Source organism: Triturus cristatus, chromosome 3_1, assembly GCF_964204655.1.
Source record: "Triturus cristatus chromosome 3_1, aTriCri1.1, whole genome shotgun sequence".
In the NCBI taxonomy this organism is placed as follows: Eukaryota; Metazoa; Chordata; class Amphibia; order Caudata; family Salamandridae; genus Triturus; species Triturus cristatus.
Window position 1 is genome coordinate 633,998,916 of NC_140583.1, and position 19,766 is coordinate 634,018,681.

At 48.3% G+C, this 19,766-nt stretch overlaps 1 protein-coding gene across 1 annotated transcript in view; it reads right to left on the bottom strand.

Moving 5' to 3' along the window:
* Window positions 1–19,766, bottom strand: part of SMAD3 (SMAD family member 3) — a 348,680-nt gene that overhangs the window by 13,977 nt on the left and 314,937 nt on the right. The window contains exon 8 of the mRNA XM_085644602.1: window positions 6,694–6,838. Coding sequence (XP_085500728.1) covers window positions 6,694–6,838 — 145 coding nt within the window. The remainder of the gene's footprint in view (window positions 1–6,693; window positions 6,839–19,766) is intronic.

The following is a 19,766-nucleotide window of genomic DNA, read 5'->3' on the forward strand; positions in this document are numbered from 1 at the left end:
GGGATGCATATTGAACTTGCCTGATGACATGACTCCACATAAGGACTAGTGAGATTGACTGAAAATTTAGAGGACATTAATCTTAAGTGCTGAAGATCACTTTATACTGGACATTATGATGCAAATTGGACAGTCTTGATGATATGGCTATGTATAAGGAGAAGTAGTAGTAAAATTCATCCATAATTTGGAGCCATGAAGAAGTCTATGTAGGACAAAATGCGTTGCTATTGTAAGGCTTTTGTCAAAAGAAAAAAAATGAATAAAGAACTTTCCTGTATACACATCGAAAGCATATTGTGCATTATGTATAGGGCTCCCGGTTTTACGGTATTTATATTTTCAACATTTCCGTCTGTATTTATCCATATTTATTTTTTGCTGTTTTTTTCTGTATTTATCCATTTTTATTTTGTGTTTTCTGTATAAATGAAGCGTCAATGGGTATTTTTCCACATTTGACTGATAAAGGTATACTCTCATTTAAATGTCCGAAAGGTTTCAGCAGTATACGGTGCAATAGCGTTATCTGAAAACACTTGTATTGTAGAATAGCATAATTAACTGTAGATCTGCACTTAATTGGGAAATCTTTTGTCTTTTTTCACCCCCCCCCCCCCCATTTCTCAATCTGTACACCTGCTGACCTGGCACTCATGATTGACAGTAGAAAAAATCATCCTAAGTAGACCTGTTTTCGATATTGTTCTGTATTTAAAAATAAATACAGCCAGGAAAATAAATCAATTGCTGTCTGTATTTATCTGTACAAATCAGTAAAAACGGAAAACTGGGAGCCCTAATTATGTATTATCAAGTATAAGTATTGTAGGTGTGAAATAATAGGATTGTTGTGCTTAACTCTTATCTAAACTGAGGTATATTATCTGATACTGATAGAGTGCTGAACCATTAAGAATTAAGTTATTTGGAAATGTTTTCATTAGAAGTTGGCCGTAACTCAGGCCTTGTCATCAACTGGGCTAAATCATGTGTCTATGTGCTTTCCGGGGAGGCTCCCGTCCTCCCGCGGGGATGTCCGATCCAGATTGCCTCACAGGGGTTTCGGTACCTGGGTGTCTATATCACGCTGGACCCGGAGGCCCGCTACGAGCGAAACTTGCTTCCCCCCCTCCAGCGCTTGAAGGAGGACGTCGCGCGCTGGCGGCGTCTGCCGCTTTCGCCGCTCGGCCGGGCGGCATTGTTTAAGATGATGTCGTTGCCGCGCTTCCTGTACGCTCTCCAGAACACTATGGACCTAGTCCCGGCGCGCTACTTCCGTGAGGTGGAGAGTCTACAGCGCCGCCTGTTCTGGGACGGGAGGCCGCGTATAGCCCTGGCGAAGTTGACGCTCCCGTGGTATGACGGGGGGATTGCCCTCCCGGACATTAAGCGGTATTACTGGGCCTCCCAGCTAGCTGCAATTAATCACGGCCTCTATGGGCCCGCCTTGAACCCGGCATTTGAAATGGACAAGATGCTCCTGCCCGGTGGCGACTACAATCGAGCACTCTACTCTGGCGCGCCGGATCCCCGCTTGACGGGGCCCACGCGTGTCATGGTGCGGGTGTGGCACGCGGCCAATGCAGCTATGGGGTGGAAGGACCGTTTGACCCGGGCGTCGCCGTTGTATGCGCCTCAGCGGTTGGGCTCCCTGTGGACCTCGAAGGGCTTCGAGCAATGGGACACGATTGGCATCAGTAAAGTGGGAGACCTCTGGACGAGAGGGGGGATTTAAAACATTCGAGACGCTGCAGACGGAGTTTCAGCTGCAGGGCAGTGAATACTTTCGGTATTTGCAGGTCCGTCATGCGCTGGGCTCCGTCTTCCCAGACGTCGCCTCCATTCCGGAGTCTTCCCCCCTGGAGGATAGAGTGCTGGATGGCCACGTTCCGGATAGCACGATCTCCCTCATTTACAAAAAATTGATCAATGACCGCTCGGGCCTGCTGACCGGCCTCCGTGAGGCTTGGGTTGCCGACGGGCTGGAGTTGGACGACGAAGACTGGATTTCCGCGGTGGCCTCTCCGAAGGAGGTGGCCATACCGGCTCGCCTTCGCTTCGTCCAGCTTAAGATACTCCACCGGGTTTACATGACGGGGCCAAGGCTTCTGCGTATGGGTTATGCTGAGGATGGGTTGTGTAAGCGTGGGTGTGGTGCTTTGGCGACCTTTTTGCATATCTTGTGGGAATGCCCGAAGGTGGAGCGATTCTGGCGTGGTGTGCATGAGGTCCTGCGTCTGGTTACGCATGTCGCACTGTTGCCTGAAGCGAGGAGATGCCTGCTGAATGTGTGGGAACCAACTGATTACTCGGTTCCGCAGACGCGATGGGTGACTCTGGGATATATGATAGCTAAGCGTGACGTCGCTCAACTGTGGGGGTCCCAGCGGCCCCCGGCGGTGTCGGCCTGGAAAGAACATATGGATTGGTGCATGTTCCGAGAAAAGGTGGTGTATGTGGCGAGGGGCAAGCCTGGGGCGTGGGTGAAAATATGGGGCCCCTGGAACGCCTACCGCGGGGGTATCTGCGAGCCACCACTGCCGCCTGCTGCCTCACCGGCTCCGTCCCCCTAGTTGACCCCCTCCCCCAGCCCCGGGCTCAGAGTTCCCCCAGTCCTGGACTTGTTTCCCTTCCCCCTCTTTAGATTCCTGTGGATGGTCGAGGTCCCTCATTTGAGGAGCACGTGTGGTTACCTTCGATTGCGGGTTGCCTTGCGGGTGTGGTTTTTCTATGTTGTTGTGTTTGTATAAAATGAAACCGTATTGTGGGCTTCGAGTCATGTGGCCCACGTCGTTGATGTCTCCTGATTTGCTTCTCTGTAACGCCAAGTGCCCTTTTGTAAGTTTGTCAGGCGCTCCTGTCACTCTAGCGGCCGGCCGGAAGGTTGTAGGCCCATACTTGTATATACTTGAGATTGCAATAAACGGTTTAAAAAAAAAAAAAAAAAAGAAGTTGAGAGGGGGTTGAACTTCTGGTTCTGTGCACCATATCCAGCTCCAAACCTGGGCCACCTTTTGTTGGTAAGTGCGGCAGTCTATTGCCTCAAACCCTCTTGTTGTGTGAAATTAGTGTAATTATTAGAAGCAATCAGCAATTTGGTCGAACATTCTCAGAATAAATATCACTTTTGCGGCCAAATTCTAAACATGCTGCAGTTGTGATGCAGCAAATGAGAAATCAAAACATTGTTCACATGCGAGTGCCTTTATGAATGTAAACACAAACTGGCTGTCTAGATTATTTGCGGTACCTATTCTTGTGATTTTTGTGGAACGCTAAAATATCTACACAGTAGTGTTTTGTAAATGTGAGTGGTGTTGACCAGGTAGCTGCCTTGCAGATGTCTGCTAATGAGATGTAACATTGAAAAGCCATGGTTGCCCCCTTTTTGAAAGGTAGAGTATGCCCGGTCAGTGCCCAGAGTACATATCTAGTTTTGATGAAACACGTGATCCATCCTGCAATGCCTGCCCTGGAAATGGTATGTCTTTTGAGGGGTTTAGCAAGACCTAAAAAGTACTAGTTATTTTTGTGGAAAGATTTAGACCTGCCAATAAGGAATATGGCAGCTTACTTTATATTTAAGGTGTGTAGCGTCCTTACCTCTACTGAATCTGGTTGCAGAAAAATTATGGGTGACTCAATAGACTTGTTAATGTGGAAATGTGAGAACTTCAGATTCGTTCTTAGGACCACCATGTCCTAGTGCACTTGAATGAATTGCTCTTGAATTCTGAGTATTTGTAACTCGTTGACAAGTCTGAGTGAGGTTATTGGTACCACAAAAGCCACTTTCCAGGACAGAAACTGTATTTTGCAAGAGTGGAGGAGTTCATAAGGAGGACATATAAGCCTTGTGAGGCCCATGTTAAGGTTCCAGTCTTTGATAGCCAGCCATTCATTGAGTTATGGAAAGAAATGAATGAAGCCTTTGCGGAGAAACATGGCCACCACTGCCAGGCACTTCGTTAACACCCTGGGAGCTGTAGTGATTCTAAAGGATAGGACTTTGATTTGGCAATTTTGTCCACAAAAGAAGTGATGCGAAGTGTGGATGAGGATATAGAAAAAGGCCCCTTTGAAATCTAGCGCCGTCATGAAGGCCCTTAGACGGAGTCCTGCAGGGTTGTCATATAAAAGTGATCCAACAGGATGTGCTGGTTCAGTGGCTCCAGGTCTAGAATTTGGTAGACAGAAGGAAACGTCTTTTGGAATGGGGAAATAAAGGGAGGAAACACCTTTGCCTCTGTGTTTTAGTAATTTGAAGTTTTTATATAGCGTTGTGTCGCTTGGACAGGTACTGAAGCACTTTACAGGGAACTAAACAACTTACATCAGCATGAATAGAGGGAGAGAAATGTGGTGGAGGATGGGATGGAAGATGAAAGGGGGAGGGAGGTAGAGGGGTGGACCATGGGGTCAAAAAGTGAAACAGATGAATAAAGGTAACATGAATGGAGAAGGAGATGTCCAGAAGAAAATGTGTGGGCGATGAAGATGGAGACTTTTCTATGGGTCTCCCTAGACTTGAATTACTCTCCATTGAGGTATGATTTAAAAGATAAGTCTGGAGGCCTTTCTTGAAAGACAGAATGTCATGGCTGCATCTTGGGCCTAGGGGTAGAGACTTGCAAAAGCTGGGTGTTGCAACTGAGAATGACTGTTTAGAGCTAAAGAGGATTGGAATTTAGGAGTTTATAAGGTTAAGTAGATTTTGCTTCTTGATAGTATTGCGCCTCCTGATAGTATGGGAAGACTAGATAAAAAGGTAGGTCTGTGGCTGTGTAAAGCTTTGTAAGTGATGCATACAATCTTGAACTATATCCACATCTCAAGTGGGAGGCAGTGGAGGTTGCTAAGAGTTGGGGTGATTTGGTCAATTCTTTTTTTCTATGGGATAAGTCTAGTGGTGGAATTGAATATGGCTTCAAGTGGGGCCAGTGTTGATGAGGAAATACCCGAAAAGGATGTTGTTACCTGTGCCAATGATACACAGCGGAGTTAGTGCCCAGGCACATTATGGACTAAGGGAGGAGTCAAAGCACATCCCATGACTCAATAACATCTTCGAATAAAAACAAGCTGTAATGCCCGTGCCCAGAACTATACATCTGGAGTATGCAGAGCATATGTATCTACCCACACATGCTATGAACCTTTCTTTAGCAAGGATAGTAGGAGATTTGTATTTTTCACTCACTACAGAGTGTCAGTGGAATGAAGCACATTTCAGAGTTAAGTAGTATTCATAGATTATTTGTAGCTTGTGTATCAAGCCTTGGCTTGTCCCATTTTTATGGCTTTTTGAAGTGAAGGTATGGATTGGTACAAGCTTCACTTCCAGGAGAAGCATCTCAGTTTCTTCCCTCCTCAGACACAGGAAGATACCATTCATCCATAAAAATGTGTTTGAATGATCATGTCATTTTTAATTTGGTCAGCCTAAACTCCCTCTCCAGCCAACGGACATTCGGAGTGTAGTCTGCAAACGCCTTTACTGGAGGTGGTATAGGCTGATGACCTGGGAAAGAGGGAACATAAGGGTGACTCAAGAGGGGCATGAATAACTTGAGAGTCTGAAACCAGCAAGCTCAGGTCATCTTTAGCCACTGAAAATCACTACTGTTGATTTGTTGGATAGATTTCACTCATTGTAGGATGAGGTAAATGGAAAGCAGACATCCCACCAAGGTGGCATCAAGGATTCTTCTTACTCCTTTAAGTGGTTCAATGACTTATTGTACCTGATAACAGAGAAAGCAAGATCAAAAAACAAGCCTATGACTGATCAACTCTAAACTGGAAAAGGTTTGATCTTGCGTAGGAACTTAAGCAGAACATCTATTCATCTAAAAAAAGGGAAGATCAAGATGACCATCATTATTGGAAGAACCTTTGTCTAAACCACAGTTCGACACAGTGACACAAATGGAACTGGTACTGGTGGACATCAACAATTGAAGTTCATGAAGGTGCAGGTTACATATCATGTAGGTTTACTGAGCACATGAATGCTCAGATGGTACAGTGTCTAGAACCAGTGCTAGCACTGCCATTTTAAATGTGGAACGGATTCAAGATCTAGCAGAAGTCAAAGGCTTCCTGTTATCATTTTTCCAGCAGAAAAGATCAGATCAATAATGCAGAACATTTCTGTAATCAGGTTTACACTGCCCAGGACAAGAAACTGGGATTGAATGAGAGTGAGCACATATGGGCCGAGTTCTTGAGGCAGCAATGTACCCAGAGTGGGACCTGGGGGCTCTTGAAGCTATCAAACTGTTTTAATGCTAGAAATACAGTAGTCTTAGATTCTGGGTGTCAACTGATAGAGTAATACAGAAACTCTCTCATCTGTAGGAATATTTAGCAATGCATGCTATTTTACTTGAATGCATGCTGGACTAAAAGTCATGCTTACTACTAAAAAGTCCACATCATGAAAGATGCAGAAAAGAAGTGAGAAAAAAGACTGCTGAAAAGTGCCTGTTCGGTCAGTGTGAGCAAGGAGTAGTGGAATGATAGAACAGTAACTCTGAAACCGTATTGAAATGTTGAAGTATTAACAGCTACTACTTCATGCTTAGTACAACATAGTGGAGTGTAACGGCAATCATTTAGTCATGCAAATCTGTGTATTTCATTGCATTAGATGTTTTTGTTGTTAACAAAAAAACATGAAAGTTTTACCTGTACTCGGCGCCCCAGCCCTTGACAAAGCTCATTCGTATTGTGCACATACGAGTCAGCTGATATACTGCCTCAAAGCCCTGATTTACAGACTGGGACAAGAGGGCCGCAAATTCCTGGTTGTTAAAAATCTTCAAGTTACATCCTTTAAAGAAAACAAAACAATGCATATTAGCATAAATAGAAAAGAAAACAAATTACATTTAAACAGTTTGAAAAGCAAAGTGCAGCAGCTTCAAAGTGTGAACCTTGCAGACCGACCTTTGGCAAATGCTTGCACATACTAGAAACTGAAGGAACATTTAGGTAGCAGCAGGTTTCCTTGATACACTCCTAAAGCAATAATGTAGTGCACGTCTAGAGCTTAGAGATCAGGTATCAGTGACCCAGATTCTGAGTTAAAGGTATCTCAGTAAATATTACCCATGCTAAAAATGGATGGCTGCAATGCTAAAATCCCTAGAACTAAGGGAAAACACTAAAGAAAGAAAAATCAAACATTAGAATGTCTGGGAACTGTATTGAAGACAATGAAGTGGCTCAGGGGCTGCTATTAGCACAATGGGGGAAGGAGCACGCTGCCTCTCATCCACGCACTGGCCACCCCATTCCATTCTGGTCAATGCAGTACACTTACTTCAAAGTTGCTGCAGGTTTTCACCAAAGTTGGTGCAGGTAGTGCTGTTATCTCTAAATACGAGTTTCTGGGTTTAGCCCTCCATCAGTAGGCAGAAGAAGTAGACAGCAGAGAAAAATAATCTGGGGTTGCTGAAATGCACAAGTCTTCACAGTTTACAGTAGCACTCCACAGGCACTCCGGTGCATCCCAGGTAAGCTCTGCAGCTCGATGGCTCACAGGAGCCTTTCAAACGCAAACCTTCTGCTCCAACATTAATTGATCTTAATACAGAGGATTATCCATTGTGAGATGTTCCACTTTAGCACTCCCTTGTTGTTCTTCACCCCAGAGAAACCCACAAAGAGCTGACAGTCCACACAATGTTATTCAGTACGATCCAAGCAAGAGTAATCTATTGAAGTCAAAATGATGGAGTCTCTCTTCCTCTTTCAAGGGATGAGGCAGAGCAAAGAAGGTCAGAGGAATGGTGGACTGTCCAAGGGCAAAACTTTTGATACTGGCCAAGCAGTATCACCACTAACGTGTCACACCAACTCTCCTTCCAGCCATGGTAGACCGAAATTTAAGGGTTAAGATCGACTGCTAGCTATGTTTAGGTCTGCAGTTGCGAGTGTTGTATGTTCCTGCTTTGGGCTCTTAAAGTCTGTAAAGACATTTTTGAATCTGCTCCCTTTTCAGGCGCATAAAACGGTGATACATGCTCTCACACTCTCACGTTTGGACTATGCTAATGCACCTTATCTGGGTCTCCCGCATTATTTGCAGAGGGTTACCGATGGTGCATAAAGCGGCGAGGACGCTATTAAAAGCCCCTAGGCAGACTTCCATTCTCCCATGTTTAAAGGAGCTACACTGGCTCCCTATGAAGGAGAGAATGCAGTTTAAAATGTTAGTTCTGACCCACAGAACTTCCTATCGGATGGGCCCTCGCTATCTCTCTGCAAGGATCATCCATTACCATCCAGCTAGAACCCTCCGTTATTCCGTGGCTGGGCTTGTCCCTGTTCTGAGAAGTAAGTGGAAAAAATGGGGTAGTGTGTCCTTCTACAGTGCTGCGCAGACATGGAATGCCCTCCCTCTAGATCTGCGAGTTTGAGGGGGGAAACTGCTTTAGGTGTGCTCTTAAAACCTGTTATTAGACTGTCTTTCAGTGAGATGGTATTGTGTGAGAATGTTTGTAGAGCCCTTCAGAGCCGGTACACTCCTGGAATAGCCGTGTCATTTATAAATTCCTGAGTGACTGATTGATTTTGCCGGAGTGGGGCGAAAATTACTCTTGATTGGGTGCACAGAACGCCAGATGTACTGCATTTGTCCATGTGTGAGCCAATCTCTTTGGGTGTTTGCCATTCTAGTTGCTAATGTTCCCTGTAGAGGAGGCATTGACCTTTCCAAAGTGACGTCATGCACAGTATTAAAGTCCCCACCCCATATACTAGGTGCAGTTAGGGTATGTATCCTGCAGGGTCAAACTTATTAGAAATTGGTGATGATTAATGTTGGGTCCATAAATCGCCAGTAGAGTGATCGGGACCTCGTCTAGCGTCCCTTCCACCAACACATATCTGCCCTCTGGGTCTACCACTGTGCTGTCCACCTTCAGTGGTACCCCTGGAGCCACCCAAATGAGGACCGCCCTAGCACAACCAGAATAGGTAGTGCCAACTATTTGACCTCTCTATTACAGGGCTCCTTGGTGGTCATGTTTGTTCTAGAATGTGTTACTCCCTGGAAAAGCAATGTGAGCCTGTCTGCGCTTCAAGTGCGTATATTTTATCCCCTGGATGCTCCGAACACAGGACGCCACTGGTTGTGGTCACATTACATGAGGTACTTGGGAGTTTATCATATCTGCCGTATCTACAGGAACTTTCTGGGTTTCCAACACCCTGGTACTGGTTCTCTAACAAACAATGTTAGCTGCCAGAACATTTTTACTTCTTGCTAACCGGTCATATCACATTTTGATGGTTGCGTCACTGTACCCAACCTCAAGCCTGGACTTAAGGAGTTATGACATCGACCACTGATAATTTGTGGAAAGTTAACAATCACTTTAACTACTAGACTAGTGGAACCCTTTTTTGCCTTTGTGCATGCCTATTTTGGGGTTTGGATAGCCTTTTACTGAGAATATTGACTGATTATTCCTGGAGTTTATGGACTACTATCAAAGCCGTCATTGGGGTGAGGTCTTAATACTCTGACTACCAAGACCAAAATGGTTTCATTCCACGGATAAAAACATTCTTGAATCTAAGACGCCTCTCCTAAATAATGGGACAAAACTCGCAGGTGACTTCACCATGTACGGCTCTTTTTCTCAACATCAAGAAGGCATTTGCCACCTTGGCATGGCCCTACTTGATAGAATTACTGAAGAGAATGTGTCTGAGCCCGGAGATAGTGCGATGGATATCGTTACTTTACACTCTCCCAGTGGCCAGAGTGTGAAAAGGCAGAGAGATCTCAGCTGCATTCGGGGTCCACAAAGTACAAAGCATGGATGCCCGTTGTTGCTGATCATCTTTGCACTGGTAATGGAGCCCTTCGGGTGCCTTTTTCACCCACCTGCATGGACCGCAGTGGGGGATTTCGGAGTGGCAACTCCTGGTAAATCATGTCGCTGTACGCGGATGATGTGCTAGTGTACCTCACGGATGTGGGCAGAGTCCTCCCGCGAGTAATGCAAAGTTGTAGTGAGTAGGCGCAGTTCCTTGGCATTCTGGAACTCCCTGCCATTGTCTTCGAAGGGTAGGATGGCCATAGCTAAGATGCTGGTGCTGCCTTGATTATTGTATTTCACAGCTCTTCCAGTTATTCTCCCCGGTGCTACTTCAGAGAGATGGACTATCTTCTCCGATCTGGTTTGGGGGGCCGGCCGTAAGAGTGTGGCACTCCACAAAATATATGTCCCCCAACCCGCAAGAACATGTTAGGCTAGGAGCACCAAATTATGAGCTTTATTATGCATCAGCCCAGTTGTAATGACATTTTAGACGCTTGCAGCCCTGAACAGTAGAAGTTGAAAAGAGAGATCTAGGGGACCACACAATAATAAGCCAGTTGATGGATCCCTGGGTGGCTGCCCTGTGTGCCAGCCGGTTGACCACAAACGCCTAGCACTGCTGGCACAGATACGTCCAGCTTAAGCGTTGTCAGCTGCTCAACTCTCTGAACCTATTGATATGGACACTGCTGACTCTCCGCAGAGTGGCTGCACACTATAATATCAGACCATGGAAAGACTCTGGCCTGACTACGCTGGGAGACCATTATGTACATAAAACCCTTCTAACTTTTTCCGAAGTTCAGAAAAAATATGGCTTTGCAGAGGGCCAGTTCCTGTCCTACTGCGCACTTTTGGCCGCTAGAGGGTGCCTTTGGGAACCGGGTGTCTAGAGTTGGACCTCTCTAGGCTCACGCAGGCCCTGTTTACTCACGGTAATGACAAACTGTCTATCATGGTGCTGTAGAAGGCACTGTTAGACACCCATATTGCAGACTGCCCCCGTCTCAGAGACAAATGGGCGGCCGCAATGGACCAGGAGCTCACAGACAGGCAGAGGGCCGTGTTGCTTGAACAGGTACACAAAGTGTCTAGAAACCCTCAGTTGAAGTTCACTCAATTTAATTACCTGCACCAGACTTACTTAATACCTGTGCGCGTAGTTATTCTGTATCCGGATGGGTGCCGCCAGGACGCGTTTATTTGCTGCCGTAATAATTCAGTCCTCAGACACTTACTCTTGTCTGGGCTGTTTGGTTTTACTGACGATTTTTGAGGCAACATATCCATACCTGCTTCAGATCATTCACTCTTGATTTTGGCATATTTTTACTCGCGACATTACATTTGACTTTGTTGGCAACCAAGCTAGTTTTTCGAATCAGTGTACCTTGTCTGAATTTCACCGTCTCTACTTGCGAGTCGTACAACCTGCCGGGTTGGAATTATCACCGGCTGTGTGCACTTACTTCATTCATGCAACTTTTGGCAGCCTTGAAGAGTCGTGGGTTTATTTTTCCCCGACAAAACACGTGTCGGTTGGTCATGCTTCTATGAGGATTAAAGAACAACTTGTCTTTATCTGAACAATTTCGTTTCCCTCATTGTGCTTACCTTTGTCAACATTGACTTTATAACTATATGTGTGCACAGGATTGCTTGTTAATCGCATCCATCGCATGTTTCTGACTCTGGCCCCTGGGTGCCACTGCTGCCTTGCCTTGGAGGCAGACGTATACCATATGGTGTGGTCATGCTCCAATATTGGACACTTCTGGGAGATGGTAGCTACAATTTTGTTGGACATTATGGACCAGGCATTACCTGCTGACACTTTGCTGTGCATACTGGGAATCTCCACATACACACAACAGCAAGCTTGTCTTCAGATTTATAGACCTAGAGTATGTGTTGGCAAAACACTGTAGTGCCATTGTCTGGAAGTTTCCAGAAGCCCCACCCATGCAATCATGGCAGCTGGATCTCTTTAAGTGGGTGATGGTAGAACTCACTAGGTGGCACTTGTTGCCAAGACAGCAGGGGGACCCTCAGCAATGGGATGCCCAGGACACGTACTTCCAAAGGTTGGCTGCCAAGACAGACAATAGGCCACAGTTTAGGAACCAACCCACAAGTGATGCACATGGGTCACCTGTTGTCCCCAGACCCTACTCCGATTTGTCTCCTAAGATGCAGGTCAGTTTGGTCATCATCCTCACACTGGCTACCACACCTTACCCCCAAGCTTCCTCAATTAACCGAGAAGTGTAATGAGTTACTTACCTTCGGTAACGATGTATCTGGTAGAGACGATTCTAGCCGCAGATTCCTTTACGTAGAATTATCCCCAGGTGTGAGACTGGATCCGGAAACTTTTTGCCACAGCATCCCTGCGCGCCGGGGGCGGGGTGACATCACACGACTCCGCCCAGGCGTCGTCCGCGCACGAGACGTCAGCGAGGTCACATAAGACCCGCCCCGGCGTGCCCACGTCAGTTTTCTTCGGAGAACTTTTCCGCACCACAACGCGGAACCACCAGATAAAAAACTGTGGGAGCATGGGAGCAGTGTGCAAAGAGCCGAAAAATTGGAAAGAAACGGTGACTAACAACACCACCAGGGTAGTGCCAACACCGCAGACCCCAAAGGTAGGGAAAGAAGAAAGAACAAGAACAAGCAGAAACCTGTGCAGCCACCCTGCCCGCACATAGACAACCTCCCATCCCTGTGCCCCGAAGGGAAGAACAGGCATAAAAGTCATGGCACACGTAGGAATCCCACCCCCCTGAGAAAGGAAGGGGACCAGTCCCAAGACAGACAGGGACAACAAACCAACAAGCCACCCCAACCTAGAGGGCAACCACCCACAAGGACAAGAGCAAGACATGACTAGAGGACCCTCAAACCAGAGGACAGCAATGGAAGGAAGGGAGAGGAGGGAGGACAAGGATAGAAGCAACCCCCCCCCCCCAAACATGGCATAGCCAGAGCAGCAGGGCACCAACCCACTGAAACCCCATCCTCCAAAGAACCAAGGGAGGAATGAACCGTCTCCAGACGGAGCCACCCGTCAAGAACAAGGAAGGCACTCACAGGAGACACAGCCCCCCACTGGGAGGCGAGTACTGAAGACCAACCCAAGGGTCCTCGCAGAACAGGGGAGGAAGGGCGGGCCGTGAAGGAATCTGCGGCTAGAATTGTCTCTACCAGATACATCGTTATCGAAGGTAAGTTCTCGTACATCTGATAGAGACTACTAGCCGCAGATTCCTTCACGTAGAATAGATACCCTAGCAATACCCCCTTGGAAGGAAGGGCTACGAAAGGACCCCACTAGCCAAAGCAGAACAGAGGGCCCCACAGGAGACCAAATCTGTGGACCAGGTAGAACCTTGCCCCTGCCAAGCCAAGGGAACCCCCACAAGCAGAACCCCACCGACCCCAAGGGGAGGTTGGAGGGAAAGAAGGCTGAAGAGGCTCGTACACTCACAGCAGAGGAACCAAGGGCAAGGACGAGGAGGCCGAAGCACCCCACTTCCCCTTAAGGCAACATAGCTTCCGCCGAATGCCAAGACAGGAAGACGGAAGAAGAAGAAGCCTAGAGGGCCCAAGGAAACCAAGGAGAAGCCGGCGAGCCCATTCCAGATGGAGAGCAGCCAGCCAGCCAGAACAATACGGGCAGTCAAGGCAAGAAGCAAGAAGAACAGCCTGAGGCCCCAGGAAGACCAAGTAGGCAACGCCTGGCAAGGGAGAACACAGGGACATCCCAGACCGCAGAACGGAAGCAGGGAGAGGAGGAGAGGCCCGGGCCAGCACCACGAGCGGCCGCGCACACAACCTCAGGAAGCAAAAGCAACCTATGTAAACACCATGGAGAACAGGTACCCGAAGGCGACCAGAACCCTCCAGCAGAGCACAAGCCATATGACAGCTACCATAACCCCACATAGGGCACATGAAGTCCCAATATATGGGAACCCTCTTTGGAAGAACTTCCGCAGCAGGGGAAGAAACAAAAGAACCACGGGGAAAAAAGCACCCCCGCTACAGGCTTGACAGCAGCCCAAGCAAAGCAGAAGGCCCAATCTCAGGGCCAAGTCTGCGCAACAACTCCTGCAGAACTTACACACAACAACCAATGGGCCGTCCAGCAGCCAACAATCCCAAGGAAGGACGTAAACGGACAGAAAAACATACTCCACAACCATAACCGCCGGCCTAAGAAGGCCCAAAAGCAACCCTAACTCAGAAGTCACTAAGGAGGGGACGAAGGAGGAGGAGGATAAACGCTGCAAGCTCCCGGCCATCCAATGCATGGTGCCGCAAATCCACCTGAGCAGACTCCTGGGACGCTGCAGACCCCAGAGACTCAGCAGAGTCCCACAAACAGGAGGAGGCCCTAGCCAGCACACACAAGGTGTTAAGGGCCCGCAGGGCTGAGCTGGTCGAGGCGAAAATGTTGCGTCCCCAAGTGTCTAGCCAGCAGGCCTCTCTGGACGGCGGAGCCAACAGGGGTGGCAGGCAGGGAAAAGCAGTCCGCAGAAGGGGACTGGCGGCTGAGGCGTGAGAGGACAGGCATTGCCGGGTCACACGGCGTCGGAAGGTACCAATACAGAAGATGCGGAGGCACTGGGTCCCCGGAGGCAAGACGCCTCCAAGCCCCTGTCAAGGCAGAAAGGAGCAAACCTTCAAAGGGAAGCAAGATTTCCCTCGCACCAGAGCCCTGGTGGAGGAACTCCAACAGACGGTCCACCGGAAAGTGAGTCACCGGGTCACCCATGCGTAGGATGCCCACAGCCGTGGACACCGCGTGAGCCAAGGCCGCACCCACATCTGTAGGGCCCTGCGGTGGAGAAAGCAACTCCTTTGTCAGCGATGGCTGCAAACTATGGCTACCGTCCCTGAGGCCAAGCGGGGCGGGCAAGGGCCAGACCTGGAAGTCAGGATGAGCCAAAGAATGAGGGACCTGCCGCTCTTCCGACGAACACCCCTGCCTCTGGAAGGGCGGGGAGTCACCCTTCGATGCCGGTGAAAAGGACACCACGCGGCGACCAGGACGACACCAATATGCAGTCTGCCTCCAGAGAAAGAGCGTCCGAAGACGAATTCGCAGTACGACCCCTGCGCAGAGCCGTAGAGTCCGGTGCTTGAGGCAGGACACCGGCGCCATCCGGCGTCGCCATGCCAGGGACCTCCAAGTCACCCCGCACCGGAGACCGGAACAGAGCTGGAGCCGCACTGGCCCCGGAGCCATGCCGGGAGAGCGCCGGCCCGACCCCCGCCGAGGCAACCACCTGCGTGGGGGAACGGGATGGGCCCGGGGAGGGGCCCGAAGCCCTCCACCGGCCGCGGCCCAGAAGAAAGCGAAGGTCGCCCGGCAACCCCTGTGGTGGCGCCAGGGACGATACAACCTCCGACTCGCCCTCCAACGAGGCAGCCGCCTGTGAGGAGGTACGAGAGGGGCCCGGAGAGGGACGAGGGGTCTGCCCTCGACCTCGACCCGGAGCAGGAAGAGGAGGGGCCACCGACCCCTGGGGCTCCGCACGGTCCAGCTGGTGCCGGCGCCGCAGCGCCTTAGACAGGACCACCCAGCCAAGGGACCGAGAGGGGCTCGGGGAGGCGACCCGAGTCCCGGCGACCTCCCGCGACACCAGGCGAGGTAGAGACGCCGCGCCGTGGCCTGAAGGAGGTGCCCCAGAGGAGCCACACCCCAACAGCACCACATCCTCCAAGCCTGGATCCAACCAAGTCGCGCCGGAGCCACCGGCAGTGCCACAGTGGGCCCTGCGCGAGGTGAGGGATCCGCTCACGCCCCAGGAGGGGAAGGAGGAGGAGACGCCAGCGAGGCCTGCAAAGCCGCCGCATAAGTCTCCATCTGGACTCTCAATGCCCCAACACTGGGAAATGGTGGATAGGACGACACCCGGGGCCGCATCACCCGTGGAGAGTCCACGCCCCCAGTAGGCCGGAAACCAGCCCCCGGGGATGAACTGCGACACTTACCCACCGTGTAGCGACGCTCACGTGACATCGGAGAAAGGCGAGGACGACAACCACGGCCAGACCTGAAGCCGTCCGCCAAAGCAGACCGAGGGGAGGATGTCGACCTGGAGAGACGCGCCGAGAGAAGTCTCATTCGGCGCTCCCACAGCGACTTCGGCTTCAATTTTTGGCATGCCGCACAATCTGAGGGGCCGTGATCCTCCCCCAAACACCACACGCCGACATAAGACGCCCACAAAATGTGCACGTTTTAAAGCCCGAAGGCATTCGCACACTGTTCCACCAAAAAAGAATGGAAGAAAGGGGGATTTAAACAGGCCCGCAGCAAGGAACGGATCCGCGTTGCACCCGGAAAAGGAAAAATAACGACGTGCGCGCTCCAGGCGGGTCTTATGTGACCTCGCTGACGTCACGTGCGCGGACGACGCCTGGGCGGAGTCGCGTGATGTCGTCCCGCCCCTGGCGTACAGTGATGCTGTGGCAAAAAGCTTCCGGATCCAGCCTCATGCCCGGGGATAATTCTACGTGAAGAAATCTGTGGCTAGTAGTCTCTATCAGATACATGGTTTGAAAATGTAAGCCCGTTGGTTTTCTTTTTACACCCTCTATCGACATGGGGTTCTGGATAATGGATGCATGTGGACCCTAGACCTACAATGGGAGGGCATGAGTTGCATGGGGGTACAAAACACAACCAGCAAGAGCATGTAGTACTGCTATGATAGTGTTTAAGCCACTAATGTCGCCCCCAGGATGTATGCTAGTTGTGCCCTCCGGACCCTATGTACCCTTTCGTCCATCTCACTTGTATTGTGTATCTGTCAAAAATAAAAAATGACAATAAAGAACCTCTTGCAAAAAAAAAAAACAACCAAAAAACATGGATGTTCTATTGATGTCTTTCTTCACTTTCGACTAGCCATTAGCTTTGATTAACCAGCCCTCCAAGTAATGATACATAAATTTCCTCTCCCTTCTTAAGCAGTCACTCTATCTATACGTTAGTAGAACATGCATGTGACAGACTTGAGGCCAAAGGTTGTTACTGTCTATTTGAAGAGTAATCAGACCACACATTTTTGGTACTTCCTCTGAAGCTTTCCTGGGACAATAAGAAAGTATGCATGATGCTGGTCAATTAAACCCATTCAGCCCCTTTGCATCAAATGTATCCACATTTGAAACAAAGTGTAGATCTAGAATTGGCCTGTATTCCAAATGCAGACCTTTCTTTTGAATTAACACGTATAAGTGGTAAACTCCTTGCAGAAATGGCATCTGCTCGACTGTACATGTTTAGTTAGTAGGACGGACAGATATTTCCATTCACAAATGGTGATCTGGTGCTTCGCAGCAGGTTTTGGTGGAATTTGGAGTAGTTTAGCTTTGAAACAGTTTTTGTTGGTTGAAATGAACCTTTTTTCCAGGCCTAAGACTTCCTTTTTAAATGCACATAAGTCACCCCTAAGGTAGGCCATAAAGGTTCATAAGAAAAGGTAGGACATGTGGGTTCAAGTTTTATATGTCTTGATAGTGAAAACCTCTACCAGTTGTTTTTTACTGCTGTTGATTAACCCGTGGTTACCTTATAACATTAAATAAGTGACAACTTTTGATTGGGAGCAGGTAGAGATATGTTTAGCACTTACTTGTCATTACGATTGACTCACACTCTTCCTGGTGTTGAGATGCTGCCTATTACCTTCCCCTACTGGAGTAGCAAATAGGAAGGAGGGTTTTATATTTATATTAATACAGTTGGCCTTGCTGATGTTTCAGGTTGTACGTCCACTGAGAGATTGAAACCTCTGTACTGCTTTTATTTTCCCTTGTATTGCTGCCTATAAAGCGTCTTTGTTAGAACTCACATCCTTGGCATGGTATTCCCACAAACTTTTGCCTTCACTCCTGATTTGATACATTTATTTTTGTTGGCTTCAGACTCGGAGTACTTTGCCACTAATAACCAGTGCTAAAGTGCTTGTGCTTGCTCTCTAAAACATGGTAAAATTGACTTGCACCTAATTGGCACATTTCATGTACTTATAGGTCCCTAATAAATGGTACTACATATACCCAGGGCTTGCAGTACTCATTGTGCTACCCATTAAAGTAGCCTTTTAAAACATGCCTCAGGCCTGCCACTGGAACCGATTAAGCAGTTTTAAAATGCCATTTTTACCTTGCAAAAAAACCCTTTTTCTAGGCCTAAACCTTCCGTTTCAACACATATGAGTCACCCCTAAGGTAAGCCCTAAAGGCTCATAGGGCAGGGTGCCTTACATAAAAAAACCCTAGGACATGTGTGTTAAAGTTTTACATGTCTTGGTAGTGAAAAACGTCTCAAGTAGTTTTTCACTACTGCAAGGTCTGTCTTTCCCATTGAATAACATGTGGTTAACTTACAACATTTAACAAGTGATAACGTTGATTGGGAGCAGTTAGATATGCTGTTTATACTCAAAATTGTTATTAAAAATTCAATGTAATAGTAAAGTCAGATTTTAATTCACAATTCTCAAAATGCTACTTTTAGAAAGTTGGAATTTTCTTGTCCTAACCTTTAGTGCCCTCTTCTAGTATCCTAGGTCACATGACTGTGAATGGCTCTGTTCTTGGGGTTTGTGTATTCCTGCCAGACAGTGAAACAAGGCGGTCTGAGTGTAGGCAGGATGGACCATCCTGTCTGGATGGTTTTCTACCCCACTTAAATTTCAGAGGGTTGCCTCCAGCACACACAATGGAACCCGACACTAGTTTTTTGTCACCCCAGACTTCTTAGAGCCTTGATAGGGAAAGGGGTGAACTTTCCAGAACCAGATGTGGGAGTAGTTTAGGGAATCCCCCCACTTCAAAGGCTGGCACCAGGTATAAATATTGGACCTTCTGAACCACTGTTCAGTACAATCCTGGACCTGTGGACATTATATCAGAAGGATTCCCTTGTTCCCCAGAGGATATGCTTTCTGCTTGAGGCTGGACGTGTTCCCCAGAGGACTGCCCTGTTGTCTGACTTGTTCCCCGAAGGACTGCTCTGCTGCTTGAGGCTTGGCTTGTTCCCCAGAGGACTGCCCTGCTGCTTTTGGCATGTCCTGCTCTCTGAGAAGGATGGATCTGCTTTCTTTATCCAAGGCTACCCAAGTGCATCCAAGGGTCAGTTGGCTGAGCTCCTGTCTGAGTTACAAGAACACAACAAACTTTAGAGGTCTTGCTGCAACTGCCAAGCTGACCAGCTGTACTGGACCTGCACCTGGACCTGCCTGAGCCCTGCTCGCCTCTTCCAGAGTGAGTGTCTGATCCCTATGAGGTGGCCCCCCCAGGTCCTGGACCCTCTGTAAATCAGAGTGCATTCCTCTACAAGGTGAAATCCTGAGGTTATGATATCTTGGCAATCGCGAACGGGCTCATTTGCGCCAAGACTCTACATTCCATAATAAAAACCAAGACGAAGCTCTGAAGAACCTGCCTTTTGTGATATAGAGACAGCCAGTAACAATCGACAACTCGAGAGCGCCACTTCATGCTAAAGCAAAAACAGCATGTAGTGATAGCCAGCATGAAGCTCTAGCAACGGCAGTCTACAATTGAAATGATAAAATGATTGGATCTCAGCACTACAGCAACGAATGTTCATGATGCCCGGTCAGCTCTCTGCTTTACAGCAACGACCATGTGAGACGCTCATCCTGCTCTTCGTGACCTCCTCCACCAGGAAAGGAACTGTTCATGCCAGACTTTGAGAAGGTAACTTTTTCAACTGGACTAACCTGTTCCTTGAATCTGGCCCATGTTCTATCACAGTCGGCTTGAACTTGTGACTTTACCCCGGTCTAACACGACCAGATGACTGCAAGGGGTGCTTTGTCAACTGATTAGATTTTTGTCATTGTGGTATCAATTTATTAATTCAAATTTACCCCA